Consider the following 20,946-nt stretch of genomic DNA (forward strand, 5'->3'; position numbering starts at 1 on the left):
GTTTTGGGGGTTTCTTCCTTGCTTCCTCCTGCTACTCATCCTGACCAAGGCATTCCCATGAAATCAAGGGATGATACAGGCTTGCACAGGGGCCAGAGCGATTGGTATGAGTCGTGTCACACAAAATAAACTCATTGAACTCTTCATCAGTTTTGTCTTTATTGATCCCTTTCAAACATGGTCACACACAGAGTGATGAATGAATGCTTGCTGGCAAGGGAAAATAAGGGTTATTGGAAAACCTCACAATTGTGTTAATATCCTTCTATCAAAGTCACAGCTGCTATGATGGGAAGTGGAGTAGGATGGTAAAAAAAACATTGCCAGACAGTGAAAAGGAGTGTGGGCATAGAGGGAGGGTTACTGAATACAGAATTTTGCATGTGATGCCAGGAAGGAAGAGTTGCCAGGTAAAGAATTCCTAATGTGCCTTGCTTGTGCAGCAGGTGTACATGGAAACAATTGTAGTCACTCTCATCTTGTTTACAGACCACCATAACTCTGGCTGATATCTCCTTGCTGAAGGTTAACTGGAAAACCCATGCTTTGCTTCTGGGTGCGAGCAGGAGGCACCATACTCCATATGCAGCGCAGCTCTGCCCCTTGGTCCCACAGATTGAGGAACAGTTTAAGAGAGCATCATACCACAAGGGTGGAGAAACAGCAGCCCTGCCATGGACTCTCCATAAGAAAATGAATAAGTACATCAGGAAAAGCTTGGACTTCGTTATCCTGCTAGATTACATCGATATCTGTGTGCATTAATGCCTGTTTGGACATAACACTGATGACCAAGACAGAGCATAGCTAGCTCATGGAAACAAAGCCTCCATTTGGCCCACACTGCCTCCATCTGCCCTCTGCATTGCAGTAGAGTAGTTTACCCATTGAGCCAGTAGGGGACAAGTGGAGAAAGGGACAGCTATCTACCATATATTTCAGAGACATGCACTCCTCCCTTATGTGTGTTAAGGACCCAAGCAACACTGGTTAAATCTGCTGCTTTTATATTCCATTATTCTACTGTGGGTAAGGTTACAGGACAGAGGACAAGTGGATCAGTAGGTGGCATTGGGACTCTAGGAAAACAGAGACTCTTCAGGATCACTGTTCCATAGAAGTGTCCCACGCATGGTGCTGTGTTCATGCCACAGGTGCCAGGGCCACCTGGTTATAGGTCCTATCGAAGACAATGTAGTACTGTCTGATGAAGACGTCTCCAAGAATCCAGAGCTCCCCAGAGGAGGTGGGGACACCAGTGCTTTCAAACCCGGAGGTACAAGAGCCTGAATACTGCAGCAGGGAAAAACAGGACATGGTAATTCCTGGGCAGGAACTTCAACAATCCCTTGAGCCTTCATCCTATAGAGCTTGCACATGCCTGTGTATGTACTATCTTTGGGTTCTTTCAGCTCCCAAGTTGAGCAGTAGGCTGGGTGAGGGCTTAGATGAGAGACCTCTAGAGCCACAAGACCTGGCATTAGTGAGTTGGTTCCCAATAGGGATGTAAAAGGTGTTTTAAAATTGTAAAAATCCTAGCAGTTATATGGTGACATGTTGTGGGCTCTGCAGCATAAAGCTCAAATAATCTTTATGCTGCAGAGCCCCCAGCAAAACCTCGCTGGGAGCCAGCATGTAACCTGTGGCAAAGGGAGCACATTTTTATCATGGGGATGGAAATCTCCTTTTTGATGCCCAAAATGACCAGCAGCACAAGGCAGTGATCTCTCTCCATCTAGCTGGAATTGCTGCTTACTTAAACCTCTCCTGGCCTAGAAAGGCTCTTCCCTAGTGATCTGATGCTGCAGCCAATTCTACAGGCTGCCTCGCTGCCCTTCCAGGATGTGACTTTCACTGCAAGCCTGTTTTATCCTTGAATGTCTTGCCCCAGGATCCCTGTGGGGGAAGAGCTCTCTGCTCGCTCCTGCCCATTCTCATAGTGGGGACAGACTCTGGCCTGCATCTCAGAGATGCTTCTGCAGCCTTATGCTGGTTGGGTGGACTCAGGTGCCAACTTGCCCAGTGCAATTGCCTCAGGCTCAAGCCCTCGCTAGGAGGCCCCAGGGGGCTTTCTGAACAGGACACTCACGTCAAGGATGTAGGCGCTGGCGGGCAAAGGGAACTCAACGCCGTTGATGGTGAAGACAACGTCAGGCAGGCTGCTTATGGCGCTGCAGCTGACCTGCAAGGAGGAAGGCAGCACATGTAGGAAAGTTTAGGTGCATTTCAGGCATTAGGCTCTTCAGTGAAAGAGATGGAGCATCTCATCTGAGTGTAACTGACACCTCTAGAAGAATCTGTCCCTGCTCCCTGCCCTTACCGTGCCGTTGCTGGTACCAGTGTAGAACTCAATGTTGGAGATGCCAGTAGAGGGCCCAGCCAGCAGAGAAGTGCCGGTGTCAATGATAGCCTGGCAGCTGTTAGAGCAAGCAACGATCTCGCCATCGATGGTAATGCTGGAAGAGAGAGTCAGGGAAATAACCTCAGGAACATTCCTGATTTTATTCCCTCTTAGCCCACTGCCTTGCTGTGAGTGTCAAGAACTTTCCCCAAATGTTTCAGCCTAGACTTCTCCTTTCTTAGCTATTGTCCATCGCTCCTCATCCTTCAATGGTCTGGGATTGTAATAGATCTCAGCAGTGGGTCACAAACAGATGTTAAAGGGTCATGACCACCTTGCCCTTTCCTTTATTGCTAAGCAGACCTGGTCAGATGAGAGAGGGTTCATGGTGTGAACGAAGTAGAGCATTTGCTAGTGAGCCCCTTTTCCCATACCTTCAAGGAAGGTGTGATCCTAACTCCCAGGTCTCTCATATAATCTAGTCTGTAAACTGAGTTTCCCCCTGCTCCCAGACGCATCTTCTTTTGCCCATCTCCTCAAGGTTGCCTGAGGAAGGGGAAGGACCAGGGGAGTGGGTGGGGCGGTACCTGTCCATGGTGATTTGCCAGTAAGTCTCCGCAGATAGAGGGATCCAGTTGAGGCTGCCATTGTAGTAAGTTGAGTCAATAGTGCCGAACATCACAAAGCTCCCGTACTCCTCATTGCTGGAGAAGGGAGAGAGGAGAGCTAAGGAGGCTGAATGAATGGCTGCCTAACAAGACAATAACAAGCACTCCATCTGTTAGAGAAGGACCCCAGCTGGGCAGTGCTGGGGCAGAGTCAGTCTTGGGAATATCCATGTCTAGTAGCAGAGATAGGACAGGATGGCTGGATGACAAGGGGCCCTCACTCCTTACTTTATATCACTTTAGAGTGCCTCTTGCTACATCTCAAAAGCTAAGCATGCTTCGACCTGTCTGAAACCAGAATGGGCGACCTACAAGGAAAGGCCCAGCTGTTTGAGGCACTGGCTTCACTGATTCTGTAGGTGCTGTTCTTTCTGCTGAGTCAGTACTGAGTGGAGGGTTTAGTGTTGCGTCATGTGGGTGACACGTGAGGGGGAATTCTTCCCCCAGAAGTCATTTTAATACCAATTACATACAGCAGCACTTGGCAGGGCCCTCATGCTCTAGTAATCATTAGAGATAGTTAGTAATGTTCATTTCTGCTCCCAATAGCTTACATCACTGGCATAGAATGGCTGCTGTAATCCACCCCAGAAGTGGCTCTTTCTGGCAAATTCTGATGCAAACATAACAGGGAACACTCTGTGTGAAGAGATGCTGATGGCCTGTTTCCAGCCCTGACTTACGAGCTCAGGTAGACGGAGAAGAGGTCCTGAGACACCAAACTCTCATTCATCATGTTGTCAAAGACAGGGGTGGCTCCAGAAGAGGCGATGCTGGGGAAGGCCAGACCCAGGATCCCATCAAATTCAGAGTACTCAAAGGCTGTACCAGGCTCAGTTTCACTCAGGCCAAAGATCTGGTTAGTGTCCATAATGCCTCCAACCTTGAGGGCACAATCAGACACATGCTACACCCATGGAGAAGTTGCCACGTCCTACTAGAGGGACCTTAGTGGGTGGGGAGTTCTCAGAGGTTACTGTGTCCAGAACTCTGCTCTCTCACACATATAGGAAGAGTCTGTGAATGGCTAGATTACATGGATAGTCACTATTGGGTCTGACTTTGGGGTCTGACTTTGATTTCTTTCTTTGTAGAGTCGTTCAGATGAAGTGGGCACAGTTACCAGGGTGAGATAAGAACGAAGCCCCCATACACAGAATAGTTTCAATGAGGATTATATTGTGACAAAGCTCTGGCTATGCCCAGTGGATCCTGCACTTCTAGGCAATTATTACATGCCTCAGAGGCTCAACGTGACCTTCCACACTGCCTCGGATCTTTTCTAGAGATCAGCGCCACAGCTTACTGAGCCAGTCTCATCAATGAGAAAGTCAAAGGATTGGGGGAAACCCCTCAGTAATCTTGGCCTCCCTTTCCAGGAGCAGACGTTTTAGTGGTGTGGGGAAGGTCAGGGAAACCCAGGCCTGCCTACTACTGGGGATTCCAGCCCAGGGACCCTCTGTAGCAGCAACTGCCAGTATTTTCCTTTAGCCCCATGTGGCGTAGTGAGGGTGCTGTCTGTTCACCCACATGTTGTGATATAGTGTCAGTACCTTGCTGGTTGCTGTGCTTGGGTTGTAGATGACCCCAACTGGCCTCTGCCTGTGAGCACTGCCCAGCAGGTGGGCTGCCTAAGTCACATAGACTAGACCCAACCGGTCAGATGAGTTGAGGCAGCGAGGGAACTCAGGAAGTGAATGTTCGGGGGAAGGGTCAGTCTTGGGCTGGAATCATGAAGGAACCAGTCTAAGGAGGGGGCTGGAATCTAGGGGCCCAGGGACCCCCTCTCAAGGGGTCAGAGGCATCCTGGCCCAGACTCTTGTAGCAATACCACATCTATGCTGTGCTATATCCTGGAGAAGCAATAAACCCTCTATTCTACTGGCTGGTGGAGTCTGTTCTTGCTTCTACGGGGGTGCAGAGTCAGGGAACCCCGACTGCGTTGTTACAGCTGGCCCAAGGTAGTGGCCCCAGACCATATGGTGCCCAACACTCAGCTGACCCTGAGAGGCATAGACAGGACCCCATTTAAGGTACCTGTAGCCTGGGTACATCTGAAATGGGGGGCCAAGGAGAGCCCCAGGGACATGGGGGTGCACCAGCACTTGCCCATAGAGGTGCTGATGGGAGGTTACCTAGAGGAGTGGCCAGATGGACTCCACTGGACCCTGGCCACCACCCGTAGCCAGAGGCCAGTAGGGGTCATGCACAGCCCACAATCCAAGCACAGCAACCAGCAAGGTACTGACACTATATCATAACATGTGAGTGAGTCAGTGGGAACCACACATCACAATGCAGGGGGATCCCGGGATACAACAGAGCAGACAGCACCCCCACTACGCCACACCCCAATACAGCTGCCTTTTCCCCAGGCCACTTCCCCAAATACTGCCCAACTACCTTTTAACCGCTATCTGAATGAATCTTGCCTGCTTCAGCACAAACCCTCTTTCTTTTCTCAGCTCTCAACAATACATCTTCACTCTTCTCCTTCCCCACTCTGAGGGGAAACCTTTTAAAATAACCCAGCAAGCCTTAATTGGCTGCAGATGCCTGATTAGTCTGCTGCTTCAGGCAAGCTCTTAATTAACCTTAGGTGCCTGCCTGCCTTGATTACGTGGCAGCAGTCTCTGGCAGCTTATTCAGGAAACAGAAAAGCATTCACCCAGCTCCCAATATGTCTACCCTCCACCAAACAACTGTAGCCAGCCGCCCTGGGTCTGTCGCAATGGCTGCGTCTCGACTGGCATGATTTTGCGGAAATACTTTTAACGGAAACGTTTTTCCATTAAAAGTATTTCCGCAAAAGTGCGTCTAGATTGGCATGGATGCTTTTGCGCAAAAAGTGCTTTTGCGTAAAAGCATCCGTGCCAATCTAGACACAATTTTGTGCAAGAAAGCCCCGATCGCCATTTTAGCCATCGGGGCTTTTTTGTGCAAAACAATTCTTCCCTGTCTACACTGGCCCTCTTGAGCAAGTATTCTTGTGCAAGAGGGCTTTTTCCCGAGCAGGAGCGTGAAAGTATTTGAGCAAGAAGCACTGATTTTGTCCATTACAAAGTCAGTGCTCTTGCGCAAATTCAAGCGGCCGGTGTCGACTGCTTTTGCACAAAATCATGCCAGTCTAGACGCAGCCAATATGTATTAATCATAAAAACCTCCTGTGGATCACTTAAGATTTAGCAGTTGTTTCTATTTTGGATGCTATAATCACTCCACATTTCATGCCAACAGCAGAGGGAAAACAGATCCTCTGCTCTAAAAGCCTCCCTGTGGTACAAAGGACAAATTCCTATAGTCACTGACTATATAGGGCCTATGGCATACAGCAGAGCAGCTCTATGCCATGCAGTGGTGCTGTACTCTCTACACTCTTCAATATGTCAGCATATCAGCTGCACTCTGCTTCTAAGTCGGTACAACTGAAGTGAGCTTGATACAAAAATGCAGACAATCTCTGACTTGCTCCATGTCTCCCATTTTTTTCTCTTCCTGTTCACTCCAAATTCCCAGCTGCATTCTGTCCTTCTAATTCCTAAACTTTCCCCATGTCTGCTCCAGGGGCTTTGATCCTTCTTATGATTTACCTGGACAATGTCATAGCCCAAGATTCCGGTCATGCTGCCAGTGCCATACTGGATGGAGAGGCTCTCATTGGTGGACTCATAGGTGTAGGAGTCTGATGGGTTGAAGCGGTTGTGGTTTGCTGCAAAGTACAGAAGAATCAGATGGTCACAGACTGACTCTTGTAATTCTCCACATGATGTCGCATGGGGAGTCAGGGTGCCTAGACAGGCTGTGAATTCCTTAGTGGGGACAGAGTGCATAAGAGTAAAGCATCACAGTGCTCATTATTGCCACACCAAAGTGCCTTTATGGCTCTAGCTTCTGGTCTTACTAGACCATGTTCCCTCTAGGACACCATGCAGAACAGAAGGCACAATGGAGGGAGACCCTGCTGTTCTCTGACTTCCAGGGTGGATGAAAAAAGTGATGATTTAAAAAAAATCTGATTTTTTAAAATGTCAATACATTTTTAAAAAAGAAAGCAATCCTATTTAAAATTAACCTTGACTTTAGGACAACGTATGTTAAGGCCTAAACTTACTAAAATGCATTAAAATCGTTTAAATTACATACATAGGTTACTGCTAAGCAGTGCATGTTTTTTTAATTCAAAGAAAGTCAGTGGAATTGGTGGAATTTCAACACCTCATAATCTGAAAACAGAATTCCTTCAAGAGCTGAACAACTTTTGACAGCAGTGGCATTGGTAACACCCGGACACCTGTTTTCCTCTTCCAATCTCTGAATAAAAATTAGGCGTGAGAGGATGAGCTCAAGTTCTAAAATCTTCTGACACGCTGATCAGAAACAATCAGTTCAATTTGCTGACTACAACTAATACTTCCTTTGTTCATAAATCAGTTTTTTAAATGCAAACCATGTTTCAATAAATTAACTAATAATTAAAAGCCTGGATTTCACATTTGAAATTTAATTCCAATTTCCCAGCCAAAATGTGTTTGATATATATGAAAAAGTAACCATTATGTAGTAAATAAAAATGCATCCGTTATCATTTTCTAACAATTTAAAAAGTACAAATTATGAATCAGAATAGTAAGCTATATGATTGCATAAATAAATGTGTATTGGCATGGTATATACCTTGATTAACTAAAGAAAGTATATAATGTAAAGGCTACGTATAGTTGTAAATCAATATGTTTGTAATGGTCACAAACATGTGAGAATCAACTTCCTTTAGAAAAATAATTAAAAAGTACAAATGCAAAGCCAGTTTAAAACCAATCATTTCAATAAAGGTTCCTCCTTGCTAATTTAAATCTCCCTGATTTAAATCAATCCACCCAGCTGACATGTCAAGGCAAGAAGTGTTGCAGGTGACTTACTGCAGGCTAGGCTGGAGCAGTAAATAGAGGGCACCCACAGGTTGGAGGAGCCGGTGTCGAAAATGACAGTGAAATTCTGAGCTGGCGTGCCAATAGAGATGGTTCCGTAGTACTCAACCTGTCAAAGCAAGACAAAGAACAGTGGGAAAAGAGGGACCCATGGCCACTCAAGGGCTAGATCCACAGCTGGTACAAAATGGTGTTGTTCCACCAGCTGATTTACACCAACTAAGGGCTAGGCTATGGTTCCCTTGATAAAGGCTCAGACTGAGCTAGTGTTTCTCTGCCATCACTTTGCCAAACATGGCTCCTAGCAAAGTCATTTAGCTCCAGTCCCCATTAACCTCAGTAAGTGAGTGAAGGCACTGAAGAGGGGAGAACCAGCAGGCTTGGAAAATGCTCTTCTCAGTGCTCTTCTTAATGCCATCCAATCACAGCTGGGGGCTGGGTGGCCCAGAACAGGGACTGGGAATGGTTCATGGTGGCAGCAAGAAGGGAGCTTGGTTGGAAGCACATGGGTGGGGGAACTGGAAGGGGCCCTTTTGGGAGGAGGGAGAGATCCCCTATTGACAGAAGAGGGGGAGATCCTGATGGGAAGAGGGAGGCTACAAGTCCTGCTCTCCTGCCATACTCACATCCATGTAGTTTGTCAGGAGCTCAGTAGCAAACTGGTCTCCAAAGCTAGGGAAATACTTAGAGGCCGGGTTGTAAGGGTGTTTTTTCAGAAAATCCTCCAGCAAGCCCTGTTCCTTAAGGTTCTGCCTGAGGGATTTCCCCTTCTTCAAGGAGACCCTAATCAACAAAAGTAGAGAGAGAGACTATCAATAACAGATAAACAATACACAAGTGGTCGGGGCATACCGTGCAATCCAACTTAACATTGCACTGCAATCTCTTAGTACACCTAGGATTACCAAAGTGTTTAAGGGAGTTGGGTGCCCAGTATACTGAAAGTCAATGGGAATTGGGCACATAATACCCATGGGACCCATGGAAAATCCTAGCCCATGTGTAATAGCAGAGAGATGACCCAACATGCTAGCAGCTGTACTAAAACATAGTAAGAAATAGTCCCTGCCCTGAAGAGATTACTGTTGAAATAGACAAGATGGACAAAAGAAGTGTTATCAGCCATCTTGCCTCTGTAGACCACACTGTTCTGGAAATCTTGTTCATGCAATCTCCTCTTGTCCAAATCTTGACCTTGTATGCCTCGCTTGATGAGAGTAATGGGACATAGGGGAGACCTCATTTTTTGGGAGACGGGATTAGGAAAGTAAATACACCATCTGACTGAACACAGAATGTCTGTGCTAACTAGGACAGGTAAGTGGGTTAGTAAGGCAAGAGTCTGAGTAGCTGAACTAGACGTTATAGGGCAGGAAACATCAAGGAAATCATTTACCAAGGACCAGGTAACAATGGACAAGACAAGCTTGGAACATAAAATGAGTAAGTTGCACATGGCATTGATAAGGTACAAGAATTAGTTCCTACAAAGTAACCAAGCCAGTCCTAAAACGAGTGATACAACACATAGTAAATGCAATGTAAAGGAAGAGGGTTTTTTGTGTAACCTTGGATCTGTGATCCACCCTATTTCTGCCCCCTGCAGCTGAATTTCATCAGCCCAGCGTAGCCAACTGTGTGGCAACGAAAGAGGAAAGTGAGGAAATCAGGCGTCAAACGGAGTGCTTATGAAGTGAAGTGGGAAGGGGTGTCGGAAGAAATGCCAACAGGCCCGTCTCCCTGACATTTCATCATGGATGTCTGGCGGTCAGCTCCACCCCCACATGACTGAAGCAGAGCTCATCATCTTCCTCCTCCTGTCAAGCCCTCCTGCACTATTTCCTTCCTTGATCACTGTTGGCAGCCACGCCATTTTGCCTGTCACATAGGCCTTAACCTGGTGCAGGCCCAGCCTTTGGGCAAGGTGAGCGAGGCAGTCCCCTTGAGCCCTGCTCATTCGGGGCTCCGTGGCTCCATGCATTCAGGGCCCTGCGCTGCCCAGCTCCCGCCTCGCCCACTCGGCTGGGAGCCACACGGCCATGCAGCTCAGGTGCTGCCTTGGGCCCCGCACGCTCTTTGGCCGGGCCTGACCTAATGTCATCTACAATGTGGACTTTTCTCTAGCTCTTCATATCTATGTCTAGATCTTGCCAAATCTTCTTGCCTCAGCTCTCTGAGATTTGCCTTTCCTTCACACAAGCTATAGCTGCTCTCCTCACTTCATGTCTCAGTCGCTGCCACGTTCTGCTCCCTGGCTCAACAAATGCCGTCTTGCCCTATTCACGTGCATTGAGAATGCTGGTGCAAAAATTATTTCCCCGGTGTATCACTTTGACCATGTGTGATGGGGTGCCCTCCCAACACTCACGCTCCAAGGGTTAAGGTAGGCCAGAGGAGCCAATTAACCTATTCAGCAGCAAGCTGGGGGATTTGAAGCCCTAATTAGAAGCATTGTGTAGGAACATTAAGCCAAGGAGCAGACAGCAGAAGGGGACAGCAAGGAACTGGGAGAAAGGAGGCATGTTTTCAGACTCCAGCAGCAGGGAGCCTCCCTGGGAAGAGGGACTTGGAAGGCTGGCAAACCCAGAGAGTCGAGGAAGCCAGTCTGGTAAGAAAGGCTTAGGGAAAGTGGCAGCAAAGACCTTGGCTGCTGATTAGAATGTCCTTGAGTTGAGTAGAGGGCAGACCCAGGTTCCCCTACCAGCCATGGGGGAAGTGGTGCCAGTGGGAATGCAAAGACTGTTTGCGCCTGAGAAGGACATAACAAGGTTACTGTGTTACCCCAGAAAGGGAAGCCGCATAGTGACTAGGACAGAGGACCAAAGCATGAAGAGGCAGTGGCAGAATTCCTGGAATGACAGAGGGTCTGCAGACCAAGAAGGAGCAAGAAAAAGAGGGGGTGTAACTTCAGAAACTAATCCCCAAGGCCAGGAAGAGCTACTCTCTATCCGTGAGAAGAGCATCCTCTGATCCCATGACAGTCCTCTCTTTTTGCCCCTCCACCGGCTCCCCCTTCTCTGTCTCATCAGACATAAGCTGCTTGTCTTCATCTTCAAGGCCCTTCATGCTCAGTCCAACCCTGCCTCATTTGCTATCAAGCTGCTGTTACTTGTCTCCCATTTTTCCATGCTGCCAGCCTCTGCTGCCAACTTGGTAAATTTTTAATCTGGCACCTTTGGGCTTTCTCCCCCTTGCTCCCTGTGAATAATAAATACGAATCTGATCACCTCCGCTTCATGTACAGAAACCTGATCCCCAGAGAGAGACTCCGTGACTTGCCCAGGGTCACACAGGGAGTCTGTGGCAGAGCCAAGAATTAGCCCAGATCTCTCCAATGCCACTCCAGTGCCTTGACCACAAGGTCTTCCTTCCTCGTTCCTCTGGCACAGCACAAAGCTAAGAGGCCATTCCCAGCTGCTGCCTATTCACGAATGGAGAGTAGAGAAGAGAACAAGAGCAGGGAATACATTCCCCACACGGCTCCATAGAAAGCTGAGTTCAGCAGCCCAAAGTGGCATGTTCCCCCCGTACTCACTTTGTCAGCTGGCACTGAGAAAGCGCCACCAAACTCAGGAGCAGAAGCCACTTCATGATGTTTTCTGACACGCAGGCCGGTGGCAACATCTCACTATAGAGAAATGCCTGAGTGCTGTGACTTATATACACATCGCTCAGAGCTTTTCTTATCGCATAATTAGCCCTGATAAGAAATGTAAACCTTTCCGGTAAGAACTTACAAAATGTCCATAAATGAAATTATGTAGAAAATAAATTTCCGCCTTCACTTGGCTGTGACCTGAAAATGAGGCCTAGCGAGAAGGGGTAAGAATTCAAGGACATCTTAGCCTTTAAAAGAAATGCCTGTGGGTTGTTTTAAACTAAAGAACGGAGCAGGAAGCACAGAGGAATAGGAATGAGATACGGAGACATTCACTGCTCAGTGTTTCGTACCAGTCTGTGTCCATGCTAGAAGAGAGGGTACCTCTTTGAGTCTGGAGCCTTCTGCACTTTGCGACACACTATAGCCATGTAGTATGTAACAGGTATCTTGGTATAAAACTCCAGTTCCCACAATTAGGTCATTTAGTCTGAATCTGAGCCCAGGTCAGCACAGAAAGCTGAAGTCAGTGGACTGAGAAATAGGGTGTAGGGCAGTGTTTCTTAAACATTTTAAGACCGAGGAACACCAAACAATTTTTTTTAATGCAGAACAACAAAGGTTTTTTGTTGAGAGAGAGAGAAAAAAAAAGAAGGCTTGCCCCTTTAAGGCTGGCCATTTTGAACTCTGTTCTCCCGGGCACACCTCAGACTGCCTGGCGGAACACCAGAGTGCCACGGAACACACTTTAAGAAACACTGGTGTAGGGTATGCTACAGGCTACATGACTGTCTGACTTAGAAATGTGATACGGAGCCTTTCACCTCTTGGGTGCTGGTTGATACTCACCCAGTTCAACAGCAAAAAGTTTCTATTGCCTGACAACTCTTGAGTGAAGTATGTTGGTGGTCTCTGTCCATCTCCTAGAGGGAGAGCTGAGGGTTATGAAGGATGTGGTGTTTGTTTGGGGACAAGAGGATGGAGTGAAAGTGGATGAGTGTGACATGACTACCTTCAATGAGGGCAAATCATAAGTTGTCCTTTGGAAAGACAGGACTAAGATCTTGGTGGATTATGGAGACCTCTGCTAAAGGGCAAGAAGGAAGCAGATATCATAGATGGTAAAGTCGCCATGGGTTAGACCTCAGTGGGAGAGAAAAGGAGGAGATCAAGGAGCTGATAGAGAAGGTATCAGAGCCTCTAGGTCTCATCTTTGAAAAATTATGGAAGTCAGGAGAGATTCCAGAAGACTGGAAAAGGGAAAATATAGTGCCCATTTATAAAAAGGGAAATAAGAACAACCCAGGACACTACAGACCAGCCAGTTTTAACTTCTGTGCCAGGGAAGTTAATGGAGCAAGTAATTAAGAAATTAATCTGCATACATCTGGAAGAAAATAAGGTGATAGGTAACAGCCAGCATGGATTTGTAAAGAAAAAATCATGTCAAACCAATCCGATAGCTTTCTTTGACAAGATAACAAATCTTGCGGACAAGGGAGAAGCAGTGGACGTGGTATACTTAGACTTTAGTAAAGCATTTGATACAGTCTCACATGACCTTCTTATCAACAAACTAGGGAAATACAACATAGATAAGGCTACTGTAATGTGTGTACATAACTAGCTGGATAACAATTCTCAGAGAGTAGTTATTAATAGTTCAGAGTCATGCTGGAAGGGTATAACAAGTGGGGTTCTGCAGGGATCTGTTTTAGGACTGGTTATTTTCAATATTTTCATCAATAATTTAGTTGATGTCGTAGAGAGTATGCTTATTAAGTTTGCAGATGATACCAAGCTGCGAGGGGATGCAAGTGCTTTGAAAGATAGCATCATAATTCAGACTGATCTGGACAAACTAGAGAAATGGTCTGAGGTAAATAGGATGAAGTTTAATAAGGACAAATGCAAAGTACTCCACTTAGGAAGAAACAATCAGTTCTACACATACAGAATGGGAAGCAACTGTCTAGGAAGGAGTACTACAGAAAGGGATCTAGGGGTCATAGTGGACCACAAGCTAAATATGAGTCAACAGTGTGACACTGTTGCAAAAAAAGCAAACATGATTCTGAGATGCTTTAACAGGAGTGTTGTGAGCAAAACATGAGAAGTCATTCTTTCGCTCTACTCTTTGCTGATTAGGCGTCAGTTGGAGTATTGTGTCCAGTTCTGGGCAGCACATTTCAAGAAAGAGGTGGAGAAATTGAAGAAGGTCCAGAGAAGAACAACAAAAATGATTAAAGATCTAGAAAACATGACCAATAAGGGAGGATTGAAAGGATTTGGCTTGTTTAGTGTAGAAAAGAAAAGACTGAGGGGGGACATGATAGTGGTTTTCAAGTATCTAACAGCGTGTTACAAGGAGGAGGAAGAAAAATTGTTCTCCTTCGCCTTTGATGATAGGACCTGAAGCAATGGGCTTAAATTGTAGCAAGGGAGGTTTAGGTTGGACATTAGAAAAAACTTCCTGTTAGGGTGGTTAAACACTGGAATAAATTGCCTAAAGGGGTTGTGAATCTCCATCATTGGAGATATTTAAGATCAGGTTAGACAGACATCTATCAGGGATGATCTAGACAATACTTGGTCCTGCCATGAGGGCCGGGGACTAGATTCAATGACTTCTCAAGGTCCCTTCCAGTTCTAGAATTCTAGGATTCAGCTTGTAGTCTGAGGGTACGTCTAGACTACATGCCTCTGGCAACAGAGGCATGTAGATTAGGCTACCGGACATAGTAAAATGAAGTGGCGATTTAAATAATCGCCGCTTCATTTAAATTTACATGGCTGCTGCGCTGAGCCGACAAACAGCTGATCAGCTGTTTGTCGGCTCAGCGCGATAGTCTGGACGCTCCCCTGCCGACATCAAAGGTATTTGTCGACCACCCAGGTAAACCTCATCCCAGGAGGCATACCTGGGTGGTCGACAAATATCTTTGATGTCAGCAGGGGAGCGTCCAGACTATCGCACTGAGCCGACAAACAGCTGATCAGCTGTTTGTCGGCTCAGCGCGGCAGCCATGTAAATTTAAATGAAGCGGCAATTATTTAAATCGCCGCTTCATTTTACTATGTCCGGTAGCCTAATCTACATGCCTCTGTCGTCAGAGGCATGTAGTCTAGACGTACCCTGAGTCCCTGACCCTGGGACAGATGATAGGTTCAAGTCCAAATGGCCTAAATGGATGGGAAGGCCTCACTTCATAACCCTGGCACTGCAGCCAACTCGTTCCTGGCCGGAATCGGATCAATGCCATATCCCAGGAGCAGGTTGCACTACCTGAAATAACAACAAGAATCCAATCAGATTAGACAACAATGTTTACTTTCCAGTTCGCACTACCAGGTTCCTGACAAGCAAACATCATGAGCCACATTCCACTACCCACTAACCAGGGCTTAATAACCATGCACCTGCCGTGAAAATGTGTGCTGGAATTCCTAGCTGGAAATAAAAATCCTTTTAAGAAGCATCTAAACTGAGGAGACCGGCCATCTGGCAAGTTCAGAAATAGAAAATGGAGCCATTGTGCCTCCAACGAGTCTGGCCACAAATTGGGGAAATTCCACTTCTAAGCCTCTAGGTCCAGGCTGAGCCTAAATCAAGTGATGGATGTTTGGTGCCCCCATGTCAGATGAATGAGGAGAGGATGGGTCTCAGTACTAGAACCTGGAGGAGCAGTTCACATTGCTAGACAAATTAATCATAGGAGATACTAACTCGGGCCCTTTCTCTCAGTAGATAAACCAGAGATGAAATGAGTCATAAAAACAATCCTCCTCCATTTCCCCTACCTTTAAAGGTAGCTCTTCCTGGTAAGGGCAGGAGCAGACTGAGGGACCTAGAGATACTGGAGTTGTGTGTCCTGGACTTCTCCCTAGCGCTGACGTCACAGTGAGAGATCTCTCCCAGGTGCCCTTCCCTTCTGCTCCCTGTCTTGGTAATGCCATGTGCTCCGTCTCGCCTCCCCCTGGCAGCCCTGTTAAGACTGAAAGTCTAGAAATCATGGAGATTCTATTCCAGTGACTCTATGCCCTAATCTAAGTGTTTGATGAATATTCATGAGCTCAACAACAGAAACCACTGAAAATATCTCGATGACAAGAATTTGAACTTGACAAAGCTCCAGCATGGAACAACCTTTAGGAGCACAAGAATTTCCATGCTTCTGGCTGGCTCTGGTTCGGCACCCAGGTAGCTCTGGGTGGGTCTGGGTAGGAATGGTGTCCCTGGCCTCTGTTTGTCAGGCTGGGAATGGATGACAGGAGAGAGATCATTTGATGAGTCCCTGTTCTGCTCAACCCCTCTGGGGCATCTGGCACTGGCCACTGTGAGGAGAGAGGACGCTGTCTTAGATGGACCTTTGGTCTGACCCAGTATGGTCGTTCTTATATTCTTATGCCCCGGATTGCTCCTTCTCCTGGGTGGGTGGAAGTTGGGTGGGCTTCAGGAAATCCAAGAGCCCCTCTTCACTCAGTCATTGAGTTCCACCTGCCTGTGCTTCACAGGACATGGGCTTCTGCGGCACCCCTCCCCATGACTTCCTGTGTGTGAGAGGCTGAACGCATTGAGCGGTACAATGCCCAATATCCAACCAAAACATAATAACAGCAGCACTTAACAAGCAACATTTACGTAACTTGCTCCTCCAAACCCTTGTCGCCAACCTACTGGCTAATCTTGGCCAGTTAATCTCTGCGATGCCCTGTGCTGGTCTCCCTGCCAGATCAGCACTTATGTTGTCCGCAGGCAATGAGTCACTTTTGTTCCAGAGGTGACCCATTTCGGGGCTCGATTGCTTTGACCTGTTACCTAACTGAGACCCTCTTGGGCCCAAATGTCCAACCCAGCAACCCATGTCCTTCTATTCTGGAAGTTGGAGAAGGTGTCACCTATCCCTCATCTGTATGGGGTGAAAGCTTAATACAACTGCAGGGCAGTCTCACTTAACACCACTCCTGTGGGTAACCATTCGTTCCCATTACAAATGCACATTGCATCATGTTCTCCACATGGCGGAAGTCCTCAGCATCCCCAGTCCTATGGCCCTGCCTCTTTAGCGTTATCTGTTTCTCTTTATTCTTCTGCAAATCCCCGGTCCCTAGGACAGCAGCTCCTATTGTGGCAATCATTCTAGTTCTCAGTGTTCTCTTAAACCACATGTCTGCAGGTGACACCTCACATTTCACTGGTGCTATCCTGTAAGCATGAGTCAGGATTGGACTCCACAGCTTTTTCAGAAGACACTTCATTGCTTTCACACCATATTCCACCAACCCAATGGTCTGGGGATAATGGGGATTTTACACTTACATATCTAAGCCCAAAGTTCACTGCATACTGCATAAGCTCATGCCCATTAATCTGCTGCCCATTGTCAGATGTTACTGTGCCAGGCATAACACAGCGAACAATAATAGACACGCACAGTCACCTGATTAGCTAGCATCACTTCCCATTAGGCTTTCTCAGGAAAATAAGAATCATAATCTAGAATGGAAACAAATGGACACCTCCTTTGCTCCACGGGACCAATTTTTCCTGTCCCACCATCATTGGTCCTTTTGCTTCACTTGCCCTTATTTTTGGCATCTACAAGTCTTAGGCTTCCTCAACGGTGCTGTTCATTTGAGTCCTGTCTAAAACATCTCTATCCCAGCTCTTAGATTTTTCAATTCCTTAATGACCTTTGTTTCTCCTTCATATTCTAATTTTCTGTCATATCTTATGAAGCACCACCCTGGTCCCTTTAAACAAAATCCCATCTGGTACTGACAGCTCCCTCAGAACAATAGGGAATGGGAATATGGCTGTTCGGTGCCCTGCTTTCTACAGGAGCTCATCCTGAACCATTGCTGCGCCAATGATAATCCATATTTTGTCTGAGACTGCAAAACTGTGCTTTGTTTGTTAAATGGCTCTTGCAAAGTGGCGGATTCCACTGCATATCATTCATCTTTTTCTCACAGCCAGGCACTGGCTTGGAGCTGAGCACACTCTGGCACCCAACGCACACTGTGTGCTTTTTTGGCTGAAATCTGATCTCCTTCTGCCTATATTTCTTGCAACATTTTGGATTTTTTTTTTACCATGTCCACCCTCCATAAACTTCCTTCCCGATAAGGTGATTTCCATTTTTTGACATATTCTAACAGATATGTCAAGGGTTGATTATAGATCTTCCAGTAGTCTCTGAGCTTTTTGTTTTGCATCCCAATCACGATTTGGTCTCTTATTAAGGGTCCAGTTTTAGCCACCTCAGAATTACGCGCACTGCAATTCTCAAATCAGTCACAGATTCTTGCAGCTGCATGGAATTCTGCGGCGGGAATAGCACAATTGATTATAATCAGCCAACTTGCTGTAGAAGAGGCTAAATTACAGACTAGCATGGGGAACTACAAGTCAGAACTGAGGAGCATCAAAAGAACTGACTGAATTAGTGTGAAGCCCAAGGGCTGGAGTATCAGGGTGGCTCGTGGCTCAGGCATTTGACACTTTGGCAGCACTGTGTGTATGTTTCATACCCAGGGCTACAATGACCAGGGCAAGCTTGAGAGGCATTGGCAGAGCTGCATGGAGACCCAAGACTGGGAGAGCAGGTGGTGCTATAGGGCAGGATTAATCCCTAATGCTTCAGGGAGCTAGGAGGTGGCTGTACTGTCTCAGCAGTATCAGACGTCTCAAAGCAAACCTCCCTCTTTGAATCTGAGCTTTGCTTTGCCTCTTTGCTGAAAAACCTGGAACAAGGAATGGAAAACACCTGGCCATTTGTGAGAGTTCTGTCGACAGACGGCGTTATTGCATCTACACTGTCCTTTGTGTCTACACTGTCATGTCGACGAAGCGGCTTGCTTTGTCGACAGAACTGGCTGTAGTCTAGATGCTTTTTGTCGACAGAAGCTTTGTCGACAAAGCCTCTGTCGACAAGAGCCTGTAGTCTAGACGTACCCAGGGTTACCATAGGACAGCAGAAATCACATGCAACATCACAGAGCGAACAGAGGGAATACAGAGGGCTGGCCCACAACATTTTGGCACCTGAGACAGGGAGCTCAAATGACGCCCCCATACCCCCTCGCTTGGACCAAAACTTTGAACGGTCTCAATTCTGCCTTCTTCCTGTTCTACTCCTCTCATAGCACTGCTCTGCTACCTACATATGCACCAGCAGCAGCCACAATTTTCTACACTCTGGGTCCTAGTGGCACTCCCCACAGTCTGGCACCTGAGTCGGCCACCTCAGTTCGCCTCATAGTAAGGCCAGCCCTGGGAATACAATCCCGACTTGGTCACAAATGGGATTGCTGACATGTCAGGGGTAAGCAGCAAGGACTCTGGAGCTTAGAGCCATGATCTGCCAGGGTGGCTGGCATAGTCCCCCAGTGCCTGGGTCCTGTCATTCCCAACCACAGCTTTTCATTTGCCCTATTGAGGGCAGTCACATCACGTCCATCCACCGACACCCAAAGCAAGCGCTCCCACCTGATCCTTCCCCACCCTGACATGTGCCACTAGGAAACAGTGGAGGACGCCAGGGTATGTCTCCAATATAGTGCAGCCAAGAGCTGTCAGATGACAAAGCCTTTCTCTACAGAACTGGCTGAGCTGGACCCAGGACCTTCGAAGTAACAGGCTCTGGAGCCCACTACGCTAAGTCAGTCAGTCGCTCTGATTCATACTGCACAGCCCCTAGTTCCAGTCCCCACTCCCTGGGCTCAGAGCCATACCAATGACCTAGAGATGTAAAACTCCATATCCCACTTCCCACAATGACACCAGTTCTTCACCACAGTCATTTGTCCGCAAAAACTCATGGAGTGTCCACACCTCAAGTGTGTTTTTGTGCAAGTAAATCGAAAGAACGGAGGGGGTTTTGCGCAACTGGTATTCTTCTTTCTATGAGGAAGAATGCCTTTTTGCACAAAAGCTTTTGTGCAAAAACGCATGTGTGGATGGGGTTTTGCGCAAGAAGAGGGAAGAGGCAAAAGCACAGATGCCCTGGTGGCCATTCTGTCCACAGCAATCACAGCGTATTTGCGAGATAGTGTCCAGGCAGTCTGGATGCTCTGTTGCGCAAAAGCGCATCGCTTTTTCGATGTGCTTTTCCAGTGTGGATGCGCTCTTGCACAAGAAGTTTTTGCAGAAGATCTCTTCCGCAAAAAGCTTCCTGCGCAAGATGCCTGTAGTCTAGACATAGCCCAAGAGGTAAGTGTCTCTGTGTCTCATTCCCATTCTACTGAAACACCCGCATCATTCCTGAAAATGGCTCAGAGGCATTTCCTCTCAAACTTAACCAGGAAACATACCCCAACTCTCACCTGTTCTTTGCACAAAACTCCCTCCCCCCCACACACCCCTTTTTCAGGTCTCGGCCACATGAAAATGAAAATCTGTGCCCTGGAGCTAGGCTCTGCACATTACACATAGTGAAAGGCAGCAGCTGCTCTGAAGAGATTCCAAACTGAACAGAGAAAGGGAGGCTCATAATCCCCATTCTCCTCTCCAGATGGAGAACTGAGGCAGAAAGAGGGAAAGGAGCAGGCCCAAAGTCCCACAGAGTGTTGGTGGCACAACCAGGAATTCAGCCCAAGCATCCGGAGCCTCAGTCTCATGCCATCAACATAGCCCATCCTGAAGCTGTTGGATTGTACTTCCTCCCCTGCCATTTGTTGTTACACCTCCCGATGTAGAAGGCCTCATAAACCAAACCAGGCCATTAGCTTTTGAAGCAAACGTTACTATTCCTTGTCTCACAATGCGCTCCCTGCCCAGTTAGAACAGCTGGAATCACACAATTGATGGGCTTTTAAGCCAACCGGTTTTGGTAATAGAGTCAAATCTGGGTTCTGCTGCCTTCTGGTGGCTGTTCCTTAAAACTGGCAGAAAGTCTTGGGACTGGTAGTTGATTCCCTCCCCCCCTTAATCAGGTGACACCCCAGATGGCCCATGTAGTAGTTAGGTATTAGAAGGTAATAGCCTTCACTCTAGGAAGGGACCAGTGGTTTTCAGTTTTGAATCTGGCCACTGCTTTCTTTGCTATCTGTTTACACCGGGGCAGCTGTTACAAATTTTCATATACCTTTCAAGGGAAGTAGTTGGGTTTTGCCAGGGTTCCCACGGGATGGAACAAACTGTGATTTCTTATGTGCAATCCTAATTTGCACTCCAGCAGAAAAACATTAAAGTGTTAGATAGGGTGTTACAAAAAAATTCAGGAAGCTGGCTTTTTTAACACCCCCTCTCCCCTGCCAAAAAAAAGGTTCAGTTATGTTCCCAACAAGTAAATTATCTTGAAGTGACTTTAGGATAAGAAGGATGTTCCCCTAATAAATAAAAAGTAGAGCTGATTCTGAAATTAGCAGCTCCCATAGATGTCACAGCCAGAGCCATCCCTGGGAGGT

General features: G+C 47.0%; 1 protein-coding gene across 1 annotated transcript; it reads right to left on the reverse strand.

Moving 5' to 3' along the window:
* Positions 1-962: 962 nt before the first annotated feature.
* LOC102457305 (pepsin A-like) lies at positions 963-11,596 on the reverse strand. The gene is made up of 9 exons (XM_006110287.4): positions 11,473-11,596; positions 8,564-8,720; positions 7,929-8,046; positions 6,600-6,718; positions 3,693-3,892; positions 2,929-3,045; positions 2,321-2,456; positions 2,090-2,182; positions 963-1,293 (listed from the first exon to the last, which is right to left on the reverse strand). The coding sequence occupies exons 1-9, from the start codon at positions 11,559-11,561 to the stop codon at positions 1,144-1,146; spliced, it is 1,179 nt and encodes a 392-aa protein (XP_006110349.4). The 5' UTR covers positions 11,562-11,596; the 3' UTR covers positions 963-1,143.
* Positions 11,597-20,946: the final 9,350 nt, after the last annotated feature.

This window comes from Pelodiscus sinensis, chromosome 5 (genome assembly GCF_052426305.1).
Source record: "Pelodiscus sinensis isolate ZL-2025 chromosome 5, ASM5242630v1, whole genome shotgun sequence".
NCBI lineage: Eukaryota > Metazoa > Chordata > Testudines > Trionychidae > Pelodiscus > Pelodiscus sinensis.

Excerpts from the sequence above, each read along its gene's own strand:
- LOC102457305 (XM_006110287.4), bottom strand. The coding sequence starts at position 11,561 with ATGTTGCCACCGGCCTGCGTGTCAGAAAACATCATGAAGTGGCTTCTG. Across the intron at positions 3,893-6,599 it reads TGGGCTATGACATTGTCCAG|GTTGGAGGCATTATGGACAC; the intron begins GTAAATCATAAG and ends TGTGCCCTCAAG. Across the intron at positions 3,046-3,692 it reads TTCTCCGTCTACCTGAGCTC|CAATGAGGAGTACGGGAGCT; the intron begins GTAAGTCAGGGC and ends TCCCTTCTCCAG.